The sequence below is a fragment of the Clinocottus analis genome, unplaced genomic scaffold (genome assembly GCF_023055335.1).
Source record: "Clinocottus analis isolate CAN_PGR_092001 unplaced genomic scaffold, fCliAna1.0.p SCAF_9, whole genome shotgun sequence".
Taxonomy (NCBI): Eukaryota; Metazoa; Chordata; class Actinopteri; order Perciformes; family Cottidae; genus Clinocottus; species Clinocottus analis.
In genome coordinates this window covers 7,321,126-7,342,022 of record NW_027176251.1, presented here as the reverse complement: position 1 = coordinate 7,342,022, position 20,897 = coordinate 7,321,126, and the positions used below count along the sequence as shown (strand labels likewise).

Here is a 20,897-nt window from a genome sequence, read left to right as displayed (position 1 = left end):
CACGTCCGTGTTTACAAGCGAAGCGTGACGTTCAGGGACTCGCTAGAATACGTTCCTCTGGGCGACTAAACGCTTTTTATTGCATCTGTAAACGTCCGAAATGCAGTCACTGAGAGTGTTTCTCAGCGAGAGACTGACAGCAGCGGCGGAGGAGATATTTGGAGCTGTTGAAAACACAATAGCCGAGTACAAGGAGGAGATTTCTCGTTCAAAAGATTTAGAAATCAGTCGTCTCAGGATGCAGCTGAAGCTTCTCAAGTCAGGTTGGTTTGAATGGAAACCCCAATGCAGCTCTCCTTCATTATTTCAGTCATGCAATGATTGTGACGTTGGTGCTTCTCTTTTACCCAGAGCCACGGTTGGATAGATGTCTCGGAGCCCAGCTGCAGCAGCTCACCCATCATCATCACCACCACCATCCCCCTCCTCCTCCTCCTCCTCCTCTTCCTCCTCAGCAGCTCCATCAGTCAGTCCCTTCAGTGGAGCCTTCTGAGTCCCAGCACTGTGAGGAGGATGGGAGCGGCAGCATGGAGCAGGAGCACCCAGATCCCTCACAGGTAAAGAAGGAGCAGCACCTGAAGAGCCATGGGGATTTCTGGAACGGCCACGACGTGGAGCAGCTCGAGAGCCTTGAATCCGACATCAAAGACTTCATCTCGTCTCCTTCCAGCCTGAAGGGCAGCCTGCAGGACCCCAGTTTGCTCTTCCACCCATACCACAACAACCACGGCGAGGAGGGCAAAGAGAAACCCTACTGCTGCTCTGTCTGTGAAAAGCGTTTCAGTAACTGCTCCCACCTCGCAGCACATATCAGGACACACACGGGAGAGAGGCCTTACAGATGTGAAATATGCAGAAAGACTTTCATCACCACAAGCGCTCTGAACAGACACCAGACAATCCACACTGAAGGGAAACAGTTTGTCTGTAATTATTGTGGTAAATCCTTCAAATGGATGGAGTCTCTTGGCAGACACGTTAGAAGCGTACATAAGAGAGAGAATATGCCTGTATGACTCTTATTGAAAATACAATAATGTCCACTGGATTAGTCGTGTTGTTACCGTATGTTTGTCATATATAATTTAAGTTTAAAACACCTGAACAAAGAATGTAGTGTTTTCTATGTTTTGTGATACATTATATTGTGCATGGACCTCATTAGGCTTTGAAAGCCAGTAAATGATGTGCGAACGAATTGTAGAAATGAATTGAAAGGTATAGCATTTTATAAATAAATTATGGTGAAGGTTTGATTACGGAATAAAATGTAACAACTGGTATTGTTGAATGTGTTTTGCTTTCTGCTGCAGGAACATATAAGAGAAGGTAAGTTGTGCAGTACTCCAGTAGGTGGCAGTAACAGCATTCACAATTTCACATCAACCTACAGTATCTGGCAGTGTTCAGACTCTAATGTACTGAGTTTGTACTTCTTTTCTGGGAATTGAAAGTGCTCTCAGTCAGTAGTCCTCTTACAGTTAGAACATTCAAATTATTAGTGTGGTGACTCAAGGACTGGCATTTATAATGAGGTTTTTATATTTTAGGGGAGTATAACGTCAAAATGGACATATTGTGGTATTTACTCCACTACATTCATTTGACAGCTCTCGTTACTTTCTACACTCACAGTATAACTGTAAAATATAACGAAGAAACAAGTGATAATATAGTACGATGCTGACACATTAATGCGTTAATAATTATAATTCAGTAATACATTGTATTCTGCTGGTATTGTGCATGCTGGCTCACCGTCATTGCTTATTGGAACATTTGATCACACATGTTATTTTCTATCTGTGACAAGTCAAAATGTCTGCCAGAAAACAGCTAATGTGTTTTCAACTTCATAGCAGCAATTTGGGAAAGCCCTTACCTGTTTTGGGTTGACAATGCCCAGGTGAATAACATAAGAGTGTGTGTTGTGGTCGACGGACCTGGATGAACTGGATCGCAGACTGTGTGCCAGGCCTCATCACCCAACATACATGTCCAACTTCACTCACGCTCTTGGGGCTGAATGGCAGCAAATCCCTGAGACCGGCTCTCAAAACATTTGTGGGAATTCTATATATATATGTATATGAGTATAAAGGTATAAAATAACAGCAGCTTATTAAAGCCCAGAGTTTGAGGGTGAGATGTTCAGGGAGTGTAATGTTCAGGTGTCCACACGCTTTTGTACCACGGGGCAACTTTGACAAAGAAGCTTCAAACTTGAAATGTCGCTCTGATTCACACATGGAACCGAGTCAGTCCTCTTCCATCCTTATAATGCAAGAAGACAGGACTATCCCCTCCCCACTGACTCTCTATTCACTGGCTTTATGAAGCCATTGCTTATATTCAGGGGTAAAATTGAGTATGTTTTTTGCAGAGTGTGTGTACAGTATATGCAGCAGCAGCACGGCTATAAAGTTCAATGTTTGTCATGAATAGTAATTATAAGTCTGTAAAGTAATACAGGTTAGTTGAAGAAATTCAGAGATCATTATTATTGTGGCCAGGTTCAAGGTGTCTCACCTATTCAAGTAGCCGATACAGACATTCCAATCTTTTTTAGTTCATACATTCTTTCTTGTCCGCTATTTGATTGAAAAACAACCTTGAAATTCTTATAATAAGTGTTCTAAGTGGCGAGAGTCTGCACTTCATTCATGGCTCATTGTTGTAGAAGATCTTGTTGAACTGGAATATTATTTCAGACTACGCTTATTTTTTGAGAGATATTTCTCTGAGAGCTCTTGTGTACATTCAGGCGCTCTGTGCAGCAAACCACTCACTACATGCGTGCAGAGCAGTCAATTAAAATCATGACACAATATCTCTTGAAAATTGACCCTCTGGATTAAAATAAAGACAAATTATGTGATGGCGATCTCCTCAAAGTGTTGCTCTGAACAAGTTTTAAGATATCGCTTAAAGATGCGACTACTTATGTGTCCCTACTGTGGAAACAACCTTTGTGGATGATTGTAAAACTGCATCTTCTTTGCTGTTCGGTAAAATGTTTCAAAAATCATCAGTAGAGTTTACGCTGTATCTCCAAAAAGAGCAATGTGTTTCCTATTAGCTCTGTGGCAAAAGGGCTCCCTCGCTCTTTGTTCACTTTAAATGGATATACAATGTTTCAGGTATCTGAAGAAACAAATATATTTGCTGAAAACGTCCGGCCGTCGTAAACGACTCAGTTGATCATTTATATTCCAACACACACGTGACTGTTAACAACAAACCTGCGACAGATTGATGTTTTTTTTTTTCATTTGGGATACTATAAATATAAAAAAAACATCAAATGGTTTTGTCATCTGAGAAGTCAAATGCGACATTTGTTTCACTAGTTTGTAATTGTCTATATACTTGAAATTAAATGACTGAAACAGTCCTCATTTGGATACATTGAGAATAAATGTATCAGCATCCAAATCCTTCTTTCTGCTGCTGTAATCCAGAACGCAAACCATGGCCTTGAAATATGTGTTCAATTTCAAAAATATTTCATGGCCAACAACTAAAAGCCAACATTGTGTTTGGTCCAACAAAATATTTCCAATAATTAATGACCAGCGCAATGATGTAGTTTTTTCCCTACATGCCACTGTTTTCTATTAGTGAGCTTAATAACACTTAACAAACCAGCTGTCTATTTGTCTTTCTTTTTCTAATCATAGAAAATGTGGTAGTACAAGAACATATCCTACTACATACACACCGACATCCATTTCTACACTTTATTAGTATTCCCATTCAATGCCGTGGAGGTCTGGAGCGTCTCCCAGCATGGCAGATTATATAAATTCTAGAAATGGAGTTGTCGTATGTTGGAAAGACTAGCTTACTTTGTACCTTGAATGCCCGGAGAAGAAAACAGATTAAGTGAACTCAAAGTGGGGCCTTTCACACAAGATATATGAGCATGAAACGAACACCATGATTGCTTCTCTAACTGTCATCACCTCCTTGGGTCAAACAGCTGTTGTTTAAAAAATGGGTAGCCAGAATCCTTGTGGACCTGTTCTATCAACTTTGTTCCTCAACCCACGGCACAATTGTTCATTTTCTTAATCAAATCATGGACTGTTTTAAATTTGACAAATATAATTGCCATTGACAGTGAAAGCTCTCAATTTTCAGGTCTTAACTGGACTTGTTTTAATCTTGAAGCTGGTTTGCTGAGATGTTAAAGATGACTGGTGTGTGGTGGAAGGAGGCGAAGAGCTCTGGTCACCCGCAAGATGTCTACAACCACTTAAGAAATGCTCAGCAATGCCTTAAGAGGATCCTGTGGGAGCATCTTCTTCAGGCTGGAGTGGGAAGGGAAAGAGGTTAGAAGAGACTCATTGAACGGGTGAGAGGAGGTGAAAAAGGCAACAGAGTCTGTGCTCAGCCAGGTTGTCTTGATGCTGCGACACGTGTCTCCATGCCATGGAAAAATACTTCTGTATCTCATTGAATGAGACCAACAGAGGAACTCTAATGTAACAATAACATTGGAGATGACAGAAGTGTTGGGGCCAAAATGGACCTCTAGAGAAGCAGAACAGCAGCTACAGTCAGGCAGAGAGACAGTAGACCGGCACATTACAGAGTTACTGGTGGTCATTAGATAAACTTTATGAAGTATGACAGCTCCAACAGGAGGAAAAAGGTAGTTTAGGAGCAGATACAATAGCAAAGAGTGTTAAAACTGTCCCCCTTGGGCAAAACAGAGCTTGAATGAAATGTGAAATTATGAAAAAGGAAAATATTTTAGCTAGAGGGAGCTGGGACAGGGACTAAACCAAATCAGTCACTGGTTTGTGCAAAGTATGTGTGAGCATCAAACCCATGCTTCCAACAGTCTACTAAACAAATGTGAGGGTGTGTTGTGTTCTTATTTATATTTCACTCTTGGATATTTTGGAACAAATTGTTTATCTGAGTGTTCAAATTAAGGTGTAAGTATTTTTATAGGGAGTCATAGTAGAGTCTCCGAGGCTTGTATGAACTCTTCGTTGGTTATAATTAAGCAATGGAAATTTTTCCACTGTCGACACAACCTGGCTCTGATTAGATGAGAGTGTGTGACTTTATTTAATCATCGAATAATACAAGGAGGATATTGATCTGTGGCCTTGTTTGTTTAATCCACACACATTTGTCTCACATGAATCTAAAGTGCTCACAAATCATTTGTAGTATTTGCAGTCTTGCCGCTACTGGATTGCAGTCTGTCGTTGGTGACAATACATGTAATTACAGAGAATTTCATAAACCACAGGGATGCACTCAAGAGTCTTAACCTGACACTGTGCATTATCTTGATGCACTAAACCATTCATATTTAGTACTATAGTACAAAGAATACGAATTATTTGCAAATATTTGTCCCATATTTAAAAATAAGAGCTGCTAAGAATATCTTTATTTTACCTAATTTGATCTAAATTGCGAGGAGAGGCTGTAGTTATAACTCAAGGTCTATAGGAAATGCAGTGTTCAAACATCTTTCACCAGCACCTTTCATAACATCCTTATCCACATTGAGAGAGGACTGATGAAGTGCTAAGAATATCTCCCAGATATGATGCCACCAGAGGGGAAAATCAGATTTGTCCTGCTAGAGGATACTTTACATTATGTTGACACACTTATTCAAGGTGACTTTAAATGACACACAACCTAGACACACAACCTAGACACACAACCTACATACCAACTCAAAAGCATGCCCTATGCAATACACACACACATACACACACACACACACACACACACACGTGTGTGTGTGTATATATATATATATATATATATATATATATATATATATATATATATATATATATATATATATATATATATATATATATATATATATATATATGTGTGTATATATACATATATATTTATATATATGTGTATATATATATATATATATATATATATATATATATATATATATATATATATATATATACATACACACTGAGATGATTCTTACAAAAAAGGCTTTCAATCAATTAGTATGAGGAGATTCTATTGCAAAAATAAAGAAAAGGGGACGTATACTTTAGGCCTCTGGAGATTCATGAAAGACTACTTTAAGAGTATTAAAATAAAGTGCATCATTGTGACAAAACATGAATATTGTAAACGTTGTTTCGGCAGATGTACAAACCTGTGAGCCAGCATTGGTTCTATCTTGCAACATGAAGGCCGTATTCAGTGATCCGTGTCTTTTTGAAGGAGATTCCTGCAGCTGGACACGGCGAGAACACACACAGCCCTGAGCCTTCAGCAGTAAATCACACTTTCACAGCTCCTCCTTTCTTTCTTATTTCTCATTTCTCTTCATATATATATATATATATATATATATATATATATATATATATATATATATATATATTTCTTTCTTTTCATTTTTACTGTGCAGTAAGGAATGCTCTCTCTACAGGGTGGCTGGTGTTCACTGGAGCGCCTCAACTCCCATGTCTCACACTCATCCCATGTGTCTCCTATTAGCTACACTCAACCAAGAGAGGGAGGGACGGAGAGAAATAGGGGGGAGTCAGAAAGAGAGAGGGGGAGGGGGAGGAGAGTCAGGAATTTGATATGCTTTGTGCATGAATGACTTGTATAAAACAAAGACGGGGCAAATAGTCTGAATGTATGTGGGGAGGGGGGGGGGGGGGTGGTATAGCGCACACATGAACACGCCAGAGACTAGCAAAAAAAGATTATAATTTATTTCCAGATTTTTTTGCCTTCATTTGCATCTTGTTTCACAAGGTAAATTGAAAATAAAAATAAAAACCGACGGCCATACCATGAAAATGTAAAAAAATAATACAAATAATATGTACTGTATATATAATTATATCATTATCAACAAACAGACAACATTAATCATAATAACAATACTATTGATAATAAACATAACATAACACTAAATTGCTGGTCTCATGCATATAGAACGCCCCTCAGATACAAAAGAGGGGGTAATTACTAAAAATAGAACCAAAAGTTCCACCAGTTCAGAATAAGCGCCTAGCTACATGCAATGACATAAAAGAGACTCATGTACACATTCCTTCTGGCATCAAGTATTTTACACATACTGTACTTCACTATTGCCTCCCCCATCTAATATACTGTACAGAGCACGATACAAAACAGGACTGGAGTTTGAGAACATTATGTAGGGAAGCGCCGGAGTCTGGATCTTCAACATGGTGCAGTTAGCAGGGACTGTGTGCAACATTTTCACGCAACATTTGCTCCTCTCTCTTTTGTTAGTCCTTCAAAAATCTTCTTGTTTTCTTCACTGGATACCTCGTCCATTAGTCCAGCTTTAAATTCTAGTCTTTGTTCCTTCGTTGTTTTTAGTGCTTTTCTTTTGCGTTTCATTTTGCACACATTCTCCCTCGTTTTTCTCCATGCTGCTCTTTGTCGTGCCCCTCCCTCACAGGGTTTTGTCACTTTCTTTCTTCAGGTGACTAAAAGGTCAAAGGAGAAATCATGTTAGAGTGCAGTTTGAAGTGAAAGGTCAAAGCTAATGGCTGTTTTGGGGATACATTCTTAAAGCTGTATTTGAATCCATAGATTGCTTTTCTCAGGAATCAAATATGCACAGAGGTAACAAACATTTCTCAAACACCCCAAGCCGCACAGCCAAGCTGGCTTTTACAGGCTATTTGTAACAAACTAATCAACAGTTTGTGCACACACCCAAGGCTGCCAAATGTCAGTATTACTGACCTTGGGTAGGAGTGTTATTAATCTGTGTTGTTTTTCAACTCAAACACTGATTACAACTTGTTAAAAGTTGATCAAAATGTAATTTCTGCTACTTGACGCTTCCCAATAAAGTATCCAGCGTTGTGTCAAATTTAGGCCATTGTTGTTTGTCTCTCCCAACCATGAAAGTTATTGGCCTAAGTAGATTTACAATGGGGAGAGGGAAAATAGTTTAGCCATTGAATTGTATTAACCTGGTGAGCTAATGATAAGTTAAAGATGAAATATATAAAACATATATTTGGGTCTTGGGTCAGGTTTTAACCTGAGAAGAACTTTTGTCTCATTTTTAGGATAGTGCAAAAATGATCTACAACTGTGTTTATAAATGGTTAATTGTTTAAGTAATTGTATTGTTCTGGTTCCAATTTCTTAAATTTAAAGATGTTCTGCTTTTCTTTTTCTTATATCATAGTTAATTTACATCTTTGGACTTTGCACTGTTTGTTGAGCAAAACGAAGACAGCACCGTGACATCTTGTTGAGACATTATTAGACAAAAAAATAATGGAAACAGAATATTGTCTCTGCTGCATTAACAGAGGCCCAAAACAGCCTCCGTACCTGTAATACTCGTCCTGGGTAAGGGAGTGGTGGTGATGGTGATGGATCCACTGTTGTTCCAGGGCCAGTCTCTGGATCTGCAGCTCTGTGCTCTGGGCCTGCTGCATGGCCTGGAGCTGATGGGCTGCCGACATGGGACCAGTGAGGGAGGACGGCTGGGGCAGGTCACGGAAAGGAGCACCTGCAAAAAAAAAAAGTAAAAAAAAGAGGAAGAGGAAAGAGGATAAAAGAGAAAGAGAAAAGAGGATACGAAAAGGAAAATGGAGAAATAATGGAGCCGAAAGGATCCCAAGGTCAATCATCGTCATCATTTTCAAAAACTCTCTTCATAAACGTTTTAAGCACTGTGGAGTTTTTAAGAGAGAAAAACTGAACAAGTACATGGACGAGGAGCCTTCTCCTCACCGAACAGCTGTTGGCGGAGCACCTCGCTGTCAGTGAGGGGGTGAGCCAGGATGGGGGTGCCTAGTGTGGCTCCTGGGTAAGGGAGGCGTGTCAAAGGAGACCCCGACGCCAACGGGTCCATCAGGGGGTGTACCCCGCCCGTCGCTGGATGCCAGTGATGTAATAGGAAATACAGGAGATATTTAATAAGAGTCAAATTATAACAAAGATAATGCACACATTAACATTGTTACATTATGCTACATTTGAGAGATGTCTGATTCTTGGCAACACATGAGCAGCTGAGACAAAGTCAAAGAAATCTGGATTCTGGAGGCAGTGCGGAGTCAGTGAACATAATGGCTTTCGCTGAAGTTTAATTGTGAAATCCAAATACTATTTTCATCCTTCAATTATCTGTTACAGCTTATCCTTTACAGGATTGCAGGGGGCTGGAGCCCATCCCGGCTGACATTGAGCGAGAGGCGGGGTACACCCTGGACAGGTCGCCAGGCAATCACGGAGCTGAAACATTGGCCCAATTCCAATCCGGTCCCAACACCTTCCTCTGTTTGTAATGGCGTTGCTCGAGGTCAGTAGGGGCCGCTGGTTAAATCAGTGTTGATGCGTGGACTGACTCTGAGAGTTTTATAACCCCCTTCCACTCCCCGCTAACTGGTTTGGGATGGCACTATATATGGCGGACCCTCCGAGTGGATTTGAGACGGGAGAGGCTGCATGAACCAGTTTAGAATTGGGCCATAAAGACAGACAACCATTCATGCTCACATTCACACCTACAGGCAATTTAGAGTCACCAATTAACCTAAATAACCTAGCCTGCAAGTCTTTGGACGGGAAGGAAACAGGAGAAACCCCCACTGACATGGGGAGAACATGCAAACTCCACACACAAGGGCCCAAGCTGGTCGTCAGGTAAAACCATACATTCTCTTACTGTGAGAAACCATGCAAACCACTACCCCACCCTGACACCCCAAATAAGCAGGTTTTAATTTTATTAAAGTCAAAAAGTCTTTTGATTGTTGTCATACATTTCTGCTGATTGGTGTTACTACACTGAGATCTGAGTAAACTAACATCTCTTTAGGGACTTTTAATTTTAAAGCTTAGAACTTTTGAACAAATGAGTCAGATAACTCGGAGAAAACTATGACCCAATATCACTTGAAATCTAAGAAAACCTGTCTTTAATGATTAACTAATTGAATATATAAAACTATTCAAATTTAAGTTAAATGATAAGGCTGGCTTTTCTTTCTCTTACTGTCCACAATTCCAACAAATAGCAGTTCTTTGCCCTGCTGGTGGAAAACAACCCCAAGCCTATTACTTAGTTATTTTATTAAAAAACTAAATCTGCTGTTCTGTTTTGTCAAACAGAACGGATTAAGACACATGTGGTGTGTCAATCCAGCCTACACTGCAGCATGTTGCATGTGGGATTGACTCCATATAAACTACAACACCCATCCTAAAGAAGGACTGTGTCTTCCACTACAACGGTGAGGCTCGTGACAATAATGGAGATCTATGGTAATAGAATATGAAGCCTTATCGCAAGCATGTGTCAACTATTAACAATGCATTCTTAACTACAAAATGTGTTCATAGTAACAGGTCTAGATAACATAAAGGCTGTTTCTACTGATAATAACAGCATTTGTATCAGAAGTGGTTAGTACCTGTGTCTTGCTGGTGCAGGTGAAGGTGTGAGTGGATGTGTGAATGCTGGTGATGATGAGGTGTCACGTTTAACATCTGAAGACGCCCCAGATTCTCTCCTCCACCTCCATTTCCTCCCGTTCCTCCTCCACTTCCTCCTCCTCCTCCATTTCCACCACTTCCTCCCCTTTCTCTTTCTCTCTCCCTTTCTCTTTCTCGCTCTCTGTCCCCAAAGGCCGGCAAAGCTGCCGTGTCTCTCTCCCTCTCCCGCTCTCTTTCCCCACTCCTGTCCCGCTCATAGGAGGCGGGAGAGCGAGTGGGAGTGGGGTAGTTCTCAGGGGGAGCGGCTGGAGCAGTGGCTGGTGGCAGATGAGAGGACAGGGAGCTGGGAAAAGAAGAATGGGGGACCGGGTGATGAAGTGAGGAGGCATTGGACGTTGGTGGAGCAGGTGGAGGAGGAGCTGGCGGAGGAGCAGCAGGGCCTGCTGGGGCTGGGGGGGCAGCCGGTGGTGCGGATGATGGGTGAGAGGGAATAGAGGGTGTTAGGAGAGATGAAGTTGGTGGATTGGACAGGGACGGAGGGGCAGAAGGGTTCGGAGGTCGAGTTACTGGGGCAAGGGTCGGGCTTTGGAGGTGTTGGGGGCCAGTGGGAGCCGAGGGAGGAGGAGTGCCATAGAGTGTCACCTCATTAGCTCCTGCTGCACCTCCTCCAAGTAGCAGGGAGTGCGCATGTGCATGTGTATGTGCGTGTGCATGTGCGTGTGCATGTGCATGGGCATTGGCATGGGCGTGAGCATGAGCATGGGCGTGAGCATGGGCATGAGCATGGGCATGAGAGTGAGAGTGAGCAAGGGCAAAAGCAGCGTGATCAGTCATGGCTCCTGGTTGGTAAATCCGGTCGTCACTCTTAAATTCAAATCCTTGCTTCATTCGTTCTCGATGTGCAGCCACTGCATGAGGAAAGCCGACTCCTCCGAATCCCGCACCCCCAATCCCTCCAGGTATTGGGCCTCCTGCCATTCCAGCGTGGCCTCCAACACCTGGACCCCCTTCAAGGCTGCCACCATACAGAAAACCCAAGATGGCTGCAGCTGTAGCTGCATCAGTTGGCAAGTGATGTGGGTGGCCTAAACCATGATTCTGGAACTGAGGAAGAAAAAATGAGGGGTGGACGTGGGGATGGCCATGGTGCATTTGCGCGTGGTGTGCCTGGGCACGACTTGCTGCCCCGAGTGGAGACATAGCATGAGGGCGAGCATACTCGCTCAGGGTTCTTAGCGCTGGTGTGTCAGGCCCCAGATAAGGACCTCCTAAACCTATTCCCAGGGCTCCCTGAGGGCCAACGACTGTTGATGTCCCACCCATGGATGGCATAAGGAGGGAGTGGGGGATGGAGTGAGCGAGAGATGGGTGGAGATGGTGGGCTTGAGCAAGGTGAGCATGCGGGTGTGAGGGATGATGCTGGGGGTGAGGCGGAGGATGGGAGACAGAGTTTCCAGGGGAAGAAGATGGGTCGAGGATGATAGAAGATGAAGAGGGAAAGAAGAGTGAGGAGCCCTGGCGACCCCCTCCAGTGGCGTTGATGTCCTTCTGCTGCTGCAGAGAAAACAGTAAAAGACAGTAAATAACATCAGTCCTGATCGGCTTTACTTCCGTCCCGTTAAAACGAACAGTTATCTACATCAAATCCATAAAATCTGACGTGCTGCATAATTATCACTCTTGAAAGTGCACACCTGTAGATGTCGATCCAGTTCCCTCTCACGCTCACGCTCTCTCTCCCGTTCCCTCTCTTTTTCTCTCAGGTCTCTGGCTCGCTGCTCGACCTCCCTGCGAGCCCTTTCAATCACCTCATTCCTCTTCTTCCACAGTTTGGAGCCGTCCAACGGGACAAAGAGGACATCACTGCGGGCACAGGAATTCCCGCTGCCACGGTCTAGGACCTTGTGAAACCTGGACACAAGTGACACAGCAGAGTAAAATATCATTACACCCTCTAGGAGTGAGAGTCACATCATCATCACCTCAAACAGGATGATGATGTTGTTTTGACTTTACCTGGCTGATTGGCTGGCGTGGATGGGGATGTCTACAGGTTTGGGTTCAGGAGAAGGGCTTCTCAACACCGGTGGTGGGCTTTCAGTCTCCTCCCTTTCTTCTATTGGTTCTTCTTTGATAACAGGTGTGGGAGGTGGACCCGAATCCAAATGCCCATCTCCACCAGGGAGTGAAGAACTGGAGGCAGGGGTCGAAACGCTGTTGTTGTTGTTGGCCGAGTTACTAAGAGGTGGAGGTCCTTTTAAGACATTTTGAGGTGAGAGCGAGTTGGTATTGCTGCTATTGGGTGCGCTACTGTTGCTATTGCTGTTAGCCATGTTACTGCCACTCCCATTGGAGTGGTACGTTCCACTGAAGGGAGGGTGGCTGTTCAAAGTACCATGGAAAGGGGAGGGACGCGATCCAGGTGACGCACCTGGCCCGGGTAGGGGCATGTTGGGTCCAGAGGAGGAGCCAGGAGGAAAAGATGAGAAGCCTCCCATCTGATTGGTGGATGGGCTGGGTAATGGAGATAGAGGTGTGGGAGGAGTCTGGGCGGAGGACTGATAGTGTGGGGGACGTACATTGGGGGCCATACCTGATGGGGGTGGCTGGGTGTGCGAGGTCTGAGGTGGGGCTAGAGGTGGCTGAGGTGGTGGTGGGGCATATGGAGTATTTGGAGGGTGTCCATGATGGCTGGAAGAAGAAGGAGAAAGTGCAGGAGGCTGATTTGGCCCTCCACGGTTTTGGTACAAAGCAGAATCTCGCAGGTTTGAGTCTCTCTCTCTTTCTCTAGGCCCAGACTGGTAGTGGGGGTGAGGTGGGTGGGGGTGATGGGTTCCTACAGGCCCAGAATACTCTCTTCCCAAGTTTGGAGTCACCCGAGGGGGGCTGAGGTACTCTCGATTTGTGCCAGTGGAAGCAGGAGCCCCAGCAGGAAAGTCCTTTCCTCCTGTGGGAGGATACTCTCTGTGAAAGTGGTCTGCTCCAGAGGGAGGGGTTTGTGCCTGGTCCATGGAAGGGGGGAAGTCTCGGCTGGATGAGTTTGGGGGATGTGGGTGGGGATGCGGGGGAAGGGAAGGGTGACTTGGGTTGCTCTGGGGTGAAGCAGGTGGGTCACGGTTTAGCATGGGGGTGGCAGGTAGCCCGCCGGTTGAACTTGGGGGGTTTCCCTGGGAAAGAGAGTTGTTGTTTGGGATACTGTTGCCTACAACCTCTCTTGTCTGAACCCCAAACTCACCCCATCTGCCTCCATCTTTGTCTCTGGGATGCCCACCTCCAGTTCCGTTGGGCCCAAAGTCTCTACTCTGGTTTTGGTTTGGCATAGGAAACTCCCTCCCTGCATCTCGTTCCCTTTCTCTTTCTCGCTCCCTGTCTCTGAAACCTGGACCAAAGTCTCTTCTTTCAGGTCCGAGGTTAGGTCCATCCCTCCCAGAACCTTGGAAATCCCGGTTCTGACCCACTGGCAGACCCCCAAACTCCCTGCCTTGGATGCTGTTGGACCCACCCATCCCACCACAAGCAGTATTGCTGTTATTCCCGCTACTACTATTGTTGCTGCTGTTGCCAATGGGAGCAGAGAACTCCCTGTTGATCTCCCTCCCCACACACTCCCCCCTCACTCCCCTCTCCCTCTCTCCTGCAGCCCCCCTCTCTCTGTCCCCTCCCCCTCCAGCGTACCTGGGAAGGTACTCCCTGTGGGGTTGGGGGTGAGGATGGGGGAGGTAAGAGGGGTGGGAGGAGGAGTGGCGAGAGGATGGCGGGTTGTAAACAGAAGGAAGTTGCTGCTGCTGCACGGGGGGCTGGTGCTGCGGTTGGTGTGGGTGGTGGTTGCCAGGGTAACGGGTGTATCCCCAGCTCCCCTGGCAACCGGTGGCTGTACCACCCTGCCAGCTGGTGGAGCTGTAGTGGTGAGGGTGGGCGGAGGGTTGGGTCTGAGGCTGGGACGGCTGCTGGGGGCCGGTCTGTGGCAACAGAGAAGGAGGAGTCGACTGAGCCTTGTCCAGAATTTTGTCTGCCTTTTCTATTTTGTCTCTTTCTAACTTAACCTCAGCAGGCAGGTTTTGTCCCCCGAGCTCCAAGGGCTTCAGTGCAGGTGGAGGAGGAAGAGGAGGGGGTAAAGAGTGGGGAATATTGGGGCTGCTATGGGAAAAATCTCCTCCCGGGATAGTGGTCTTGGTCACACACTGCGTGCTGGCTTTGGAATTCATTCTGCTGCCACTAAGTGCACCGTCAACGCCCGTCGGTCCACCGTACTCAACTTTACACATTAGTTTGGAGTCCAGGGAGAAATAGGACTTCCTACCGCTATTGCTGTCGTTCGATGAATCCCCTGTTGCCCGTAGAGAAGGAGTCAGACCAGAGGATGAGCAGGGAGTGGAGGAGGGCTTAAGAGATGGACAGTCTTCAATTCGGGCATCCATTTCCCGCTTTTCTCCGTCCCCGCAGGACTCCTCCCCTCTGCCCTCTCGTTGCGCTCTCCTATCGTCTCCCGCCACCTTCCCCACTCCTCCCTCCTTGCCTTTCTCTCGTTCCCTCTCTCCCTGCTTTGGTGAGTCGGGCCCATCCGAATCAGAGTCCAGGCTACCCAAAGGGGAAGCGGAGAGACTTGGGGACGAAGAGCGATTGTCCTGGTCTATATCCCGCCCACTGCTCAGACTACTGCTACTATTAGCCAGGCTCCCTACAACTGAACTCCTACTGCCCTGGGATTGGCCATCTTCATTGTCGCTCTCACGGGATTGGCTGGCAACTGAGGTTGGAGGTGGGACAGTAGAAGGAGCCGAGCTGTCAGTCGAGTGAGTTGATGTTGGAGGGTTTGGGGTTGAGGCCGAATCCTGACAAAAAAAAGAGCATTTCAGGATGAGGTAAAAATATGAATTTTGTGAACATGGTCAGATTGTAGAAGCCAAAAATAAAACTCTTAACAGTTTAGACAATTACTTTTTGGACAATTTAGCTGAATCAAAGCTTTGTAATTAGTCTTTATATAACAGGTTGATGCAATGTAACACAAACCTGAACTTTCTGCCTCTTTGGAGGAGACACAAGTTCCTCCCCCTCACTCTCTGATGAATCATGCCCTTGTGATCTGCGACTGAAGCGATTTCCAGCCAATTCCTCACCAGCACCTCTTTGCTAAAACAACACAAGACTTTTAATTCTGTAGTGATGCTTTTGAATCCCTAATAAGCCTATGACTGTTTTTAGAACAAAGCTACACTTGCATGCATGCATGCATGCATGCAGGCACGCACACACACACACACACACACACACACACACACACACACACACACACACACACACACACATCAGTGTCAAACATTAAACATCAAAGATTTCAAAGTGCTATAATGTAAAACACACTATCTAACAATACTGACCCTGCAAGGGTACATCTGTAGCAATCATACTGATGACTCATGCACTGACAGCACACACACATACTCTCAATACACACACACAATAAAATATACAGGGACCGTTTTCCATTGCTCAAGACTCTTGTACTTGCACACACACATAAATGTATGGCTAAAACAACGACACAGAAGAGAAAAAAAGGAAATAAGAGGTACCGTCTGTCTATCATTGCGTTCAGGGCGAGTGGGGCTGGTGTGCGGGCGTCTGCCCCGTCTCTCCTCACTCGCCCCCCGCCGGCGCCCACTGCGCATGGGCATCTGCAAACCCAGAGTCCAGCAAAGGAGCAAGATATGGACAGGATGGGAAAGCATTACATGTTAAAATAATGAAGAATTACAGGTGTACGCAGACATGCAGAGATAATTATGAGATGTGTTGAATGTGGGGAAAATAAGAGTCCATACATGATAATAAAAGAAATCAAATATGTTCAAATCAAGTTGCGATGTAGAAAGAACAACAAGTGGAGAATAAAATATGTGAGGGAGGTGAAAAGAAGAACAGGCCATAATAGAGAGAAAGACCAAGAGAAAGGAATTGTAAGCAGAAGAAAGAATGAAACGTAAATGTGGACTGTTACAACCAAATGAAAAAAATACATCTTAGTCATCTAGGTTATTTTAATGGTATCACATATCTAACTAATTATGGTGTAGACACACTCCCAAATGTACTACTTTAGGCAGGTAAACGATCCCTGACCTCAATGAAAAAATGTATATAAGCCTTGTTCATACCGATTCTTTGTGTGTCCGTGTTTTCATTATTTCTTCTTTAAAATGACCATTTTACAACACAAGCCATTGCAGGGACTGAACTGGCTTCTGTTGGTTACTGATTGGGCTGTGTGTTACACCATGAGAGCTACCAAAACCTGAAAAGAAGCATAAACAAAGAAGGCATTATTCAATATTTATCTGCATCCTTCAGAGAATCCAATGTTTTGCTGAAGAACATTACTACGAATACAGTGTGAAACAATGCTGTTTGCTATCTGCACCATGTGTACAACTGTGACATTATGAAAACATCTGAGTTTAAAACTGCAAAAGCACTGTTGAAAGATTTACATTCCCAGCATGCTTCACACTGTATCGAAACAACTGCTTTTCACTGCGCTCCAAACTGTTTCCTCTCTGCCTTCTGTTTTTACCCCGGCAGCAAAGAAATCCACATGCACAATTGGTTAACCCGCTCGCACTACCAGAATGCACTGGTCTGAGTGGTGTTCATTGAATACTATAACGTCGAAACAAGCAGAAAAAGAAAGAACAGAGCAGAAAAGACTGTTTGACTGCATTTTGGATGGTGGCCTGCAGAAGACTCCCTCAAACATCTTGAGGATATGGGACCACACCCCCCACTCCCACCACCCCCTTCTTCCACCTTCACCACAACAGCCAAAACCCACAGCTACTTGTGGTTAACCCACATGACCTGGTTATGGCTGGCAGAATCTCATTCTTATTTATCCACTCAGCCAGCCATTAGGGAAATGCACAGTTCCAAGATCCTTCATCCATTTGGGTGTGCCTCACAACATAGGTGGACTACTTTGCAGGGACCGGCCTAATCCATTCATTCATGTACAACTATGATGAAAAAATGGCTCATGTATATTGAATGAGGATATAAATAGTCCATGCCACTGGATGTAAGAAGAAAAGATATATTTGGCCGAGCAGTAAGAAGAGCTGTTGTACACTCTCTTATGCAGCCGGTAAATATAGGAGCCACATCCAAATATTTGTGTGTTTGAATCCCGTAAATCCCCGTAGCAGCTCCACTACACATGGCTATGCATTAATTATTAGTGCATGCTGCAGTGACTGATCCAATCAGAGTAAAATCACTGTCCATACTTCATATGCAGAATAGAAAAACATGGCACATGTATTTATAGGCAATAGTGAGTCTAATTAACACACATATGACTAAGTTTATCACGCAGGAATCATCCAGGGCCCAGTGGGTTACTGTGTACATAAAGCATCTCAGTTACAGGTGGCAGCTACTGGCCTGTCTGTGGTCCACTGGCAGCAGGTCCCTGGTTATGGTCAGTAAACAACCAGGACGCAAACACATTACCAACATGCAACAGCATCAAAACGACTAGTCCGCTTGCACGCTGCACACAGCCAATATGCATTATCAACAAATTTGACCACTGCATGCGATGCAAAGCAGCAGCATGCAGTTGCTCTGCTTACATCACCGGCGAGCGAGCGAGCCACTGCAACGACTCTTTCTTCTTTCTTCCTGCGAAATGTTATTGATACACACGCAGAGGAGACTGGCCAAAGCTACCTCTCAGACTAGCACCGGGGAACACGGTCCACCTCCGACGGGCAGAGTCGTGTTCAGCGGTACATACATGTTCACAATCAGAATGGATGCCCGTGCGGTGCTGCTTTCCAGACGCTGCACATCCTAAAAAGAAAGATGATATGGAATGGCGAATCATGGCATTTCGCACCGGCTCTCCCTTCCCTTTTCCTCGCTGGAATGTGGGTGCGCGTCGTGCACCCTATTACCATTAATTCACCGGGACGCAATTTTAGCCACAACGCAGGAGTATGACGATAATTAAAGCACAAAGGAAAAAATGGGAGGGAGAGGACAAACGTGGCCAGCAGGAATAGCCCCAAATAAACAGTATAAGCATCCATTTTTCCCCCTTTCACTTACCTATGGTATCCAGCGATGCGTGCTCTCACTCTCACTCTCCCTTTCCTTTCTCTCACTCTGTTTTGTCGTTTTATGTTGCACGCTGACACGCACACCTCAGAGCCCAGGCGTCTGTCAACAGAGGCTTGTGCTGGCTCATATTGCAACGGGGACCGATAATAACAATAATGCAGACGAACCTCTTTCTATTCGTTGCAGGAAAAAAACAGGGGTGCCAACTGAAGACTACAAATTGATGCGTACCCTCGCCTCTTCCCCACCCCCTTTCGCCCCCTTTTTTCTTTTTTTGCCCCCCTCCCTCTCCCACCCTGCTTACTCCCCCTCTTCCTCTAAGACGACTTGCACTTTTTTCTTCTTTTTTTATATCCCCTCTCCGGTCTTCCAGTCACAATTTTTTTTTAGCGGAGGGGTGAGCCAGAGAGAGATGCACGTCGGGTGAGAGAAAGGGAGAGAGGAGAGGGCGTGATTTGCATGAGGAGTGAGGGGGAGGATAGAGGAGGAGGAAGAGGAGAAGGAGGGAGTAGTGAGGCAGGGAGAAGGAGGAAGAGAGGCGCAGGGAGAGGGCCAAAACTGTGAAGAGGGAGGGGATCAAGAGGGAGGGTCTCTCTCTCTCTCTCTTGCCGAGTCCCTCCAGAGTCACCTTTACTGTATGGAGAGACTCTGCTTCAGACGGAATAACTCGCTGTTCGGCTTCGTCTCGCGACAAACCCTGAAGGGGAAGTGTCCAATGGGTCTTTGTTCTCATGTCGCACTTATTTCAACGAGATGAAAGGTGGGCTGAAGAGAAAATACACGCAGCCTTATCCTAATGCATTGTAAAGACAACTGGTCTTGGAATAATTAAACAATTGAGAAACGAACAATTAAATTGTGCCCTCTGTTGTGTGATTTGTGGTCTGTCCAGCGGCTCCCCGCCTGCCTGTCTGTCTGCCTGCTGCCTGCCTGTGTGTCTGTCTGTCTGTCTCCCTGTCTGCCTGCCTGTCTGTCTATATGTCTGTCTGTCTGTCTGTCTGGGGGGAAGCTTGCAGCGGTGTGTCCAGTCAAGCGGCTCTGCAGACCTCCTCCCCTCCCTCCGCTACGCTGCTGTCGTTCTCTCTCTCTCTCTCTCTCTCTCTCTCTCTCTCTCTCTCTCTCTCTCTCTCGCTCTCGCTCTCGCTCTCTCTCTCTCTCACCCCTCCTTCACGCAGCCCCCTGTCCCGTCTCCTATTGTGTGGTAACCATGGAAACCGGGCCGGAGGACTGTACCAGTTGCGCATGCGCGGCTCCGGCCTTCCTTCATCATCATCAGCAGCAGCCCGGCGCGACAGGCACCGAGGCCTCGTCGCGCGCTCTCGCTCCCTCTGCTGCTCAGATACTAACGATCAGCACGCGCCTGATAATTAAACTACAGCCGCGCGACGTTTACACGTAGCGACAACTCACGTGCTGTTATGAGGCAGCAGCTGTGAGCCCGAGCCGAGGTCGCCATATTATGCATTCTTGCATTTTCTTTATTATTTATTTTTTCTTGAATTGAATATGTTCTGCTCTGCTATTTTATTGTATTGTATATACTGAGTATTTTCATACTAATATGTTATGTTTACTCTATAACTTGCTTGTTGCTGCAACAAACAAATGTCCCTCTCATGATGAATAAAGTATACATCAATCTATCTATGATGTTGAAGTCACAATAATTATAGGTATAGGGCTATTCCAACCTAATGTAATTAATGTAATGTACCCAATTAATATTAATTGGTTACATTAACAATTGCCAAATATAGTAAAGATTGTGTTTACTATATATATATATATATATATATATATATATATATATATATATATATATATATATATATATATATATAGTAATATTGTGTGTGTGTGTTTTTGTGTGTTTGTATGTGTGTGTGTTGCATTTGACAACTGATTATATCCTAATGTACATTGCTGATTTAATTGACAACTGCATGTGCAGCAGATTGCTCATTGCTGATAATACAGATGTACTAGATTTCTGTGGTAGACATTCAACGATTACGTATTCCTTCAGGATTCTTTTATATTTTGTTTTCATAATTTTATCAGGAATGACCTTCACTTTCTTTCCTGTACAACATTTTTTGTAAGAATTGTAAAACACCTGCTGTGGCATCCATATTCAGTGTAGCCATAAGTGCAACATGCTCGAATATTTCTTTTTTCAAATTAGCAGTGCAGAAGTGTTTTTTCAGTCATTCTTGATTCAGTGAAGTGTATTTAAGTTTAATGCAAAATACTTAAATGACACAGCAAAGCTACCCCTTCAAATCAATACACAGAGAGTTTTGGTTTGAGTG

At 44.6% G+C, this 20,897-nt stretch overlaps 2 protein-coding genes across 7 annotated transcripts; one reads left to right on the top strand and one right to left on the bottom strand.

Moving 5' to 3' along the window:
- The first annotated feature begins 30 nt into the window (after positions 1–30).
- LOC137781672 (adult enhancer factor 1-like) lies at positions 31–1,256 on the top strand. Its single transcript, XM_068570571.1, has 2 exons — positions 31–263; positions 352–1,256. Exons 1-2 carry the CDS (start codon positions 101–103, stop codon positions 1,014–1,016), a joined length of 828 nt encoding a protein of 275 aa, XP_068426672.1. The 5' UTR covers positions 31–100; the 3' UTR covers positions 1,017–1,256.
- A 5,466-nt stretch (positions 1,257–6,722) lies between these two features.
- Positions 6,723–18,823, bottom strand: atn1 (atrophin 1). 6 transcript variants are annotated; one of them, XM_068569405.1, is made up of 10 exons: positions 18,574–18,823; positions 16,623–16,759; positions 16,041–16,142; positions 15,478–15,597; positions 12,481–15,296; positions 12,159–12,375; positions 10,443–12,018; positions 8,734–8,901; positions 8,353–8,533; positions 6,723–7,487 (listed from the first exon to the last, which is right to left on the bottom strand). In XM_068569405.1, exons 2-10 carry the CDS (start codon positions 16,647–16,649, stop codon positions 7,454–7,456), a joined length of 5,241 nt encoding a protein of 1,746 aa, XP_068425506.1. In that variant the 5' UTR covers positions 16,650–16,759; positions 18,574–18,823; the 3' UTR covers positions 6,723–7,453. The 6 variants fall into 6 exon arrangements, with proteins under 6 accessions (XP_068425506.1, XP_068425509.1, XP_068425508.1 ...); XM_068569408.1 differs by having other exon boundaries at positions 8,758–8,901; XM_068569407.1 differs by having other exon boundaries at positions 10,443–12,015.
- Positions 18,824–20,897: the final 2,074 nt, after the last annotated feature.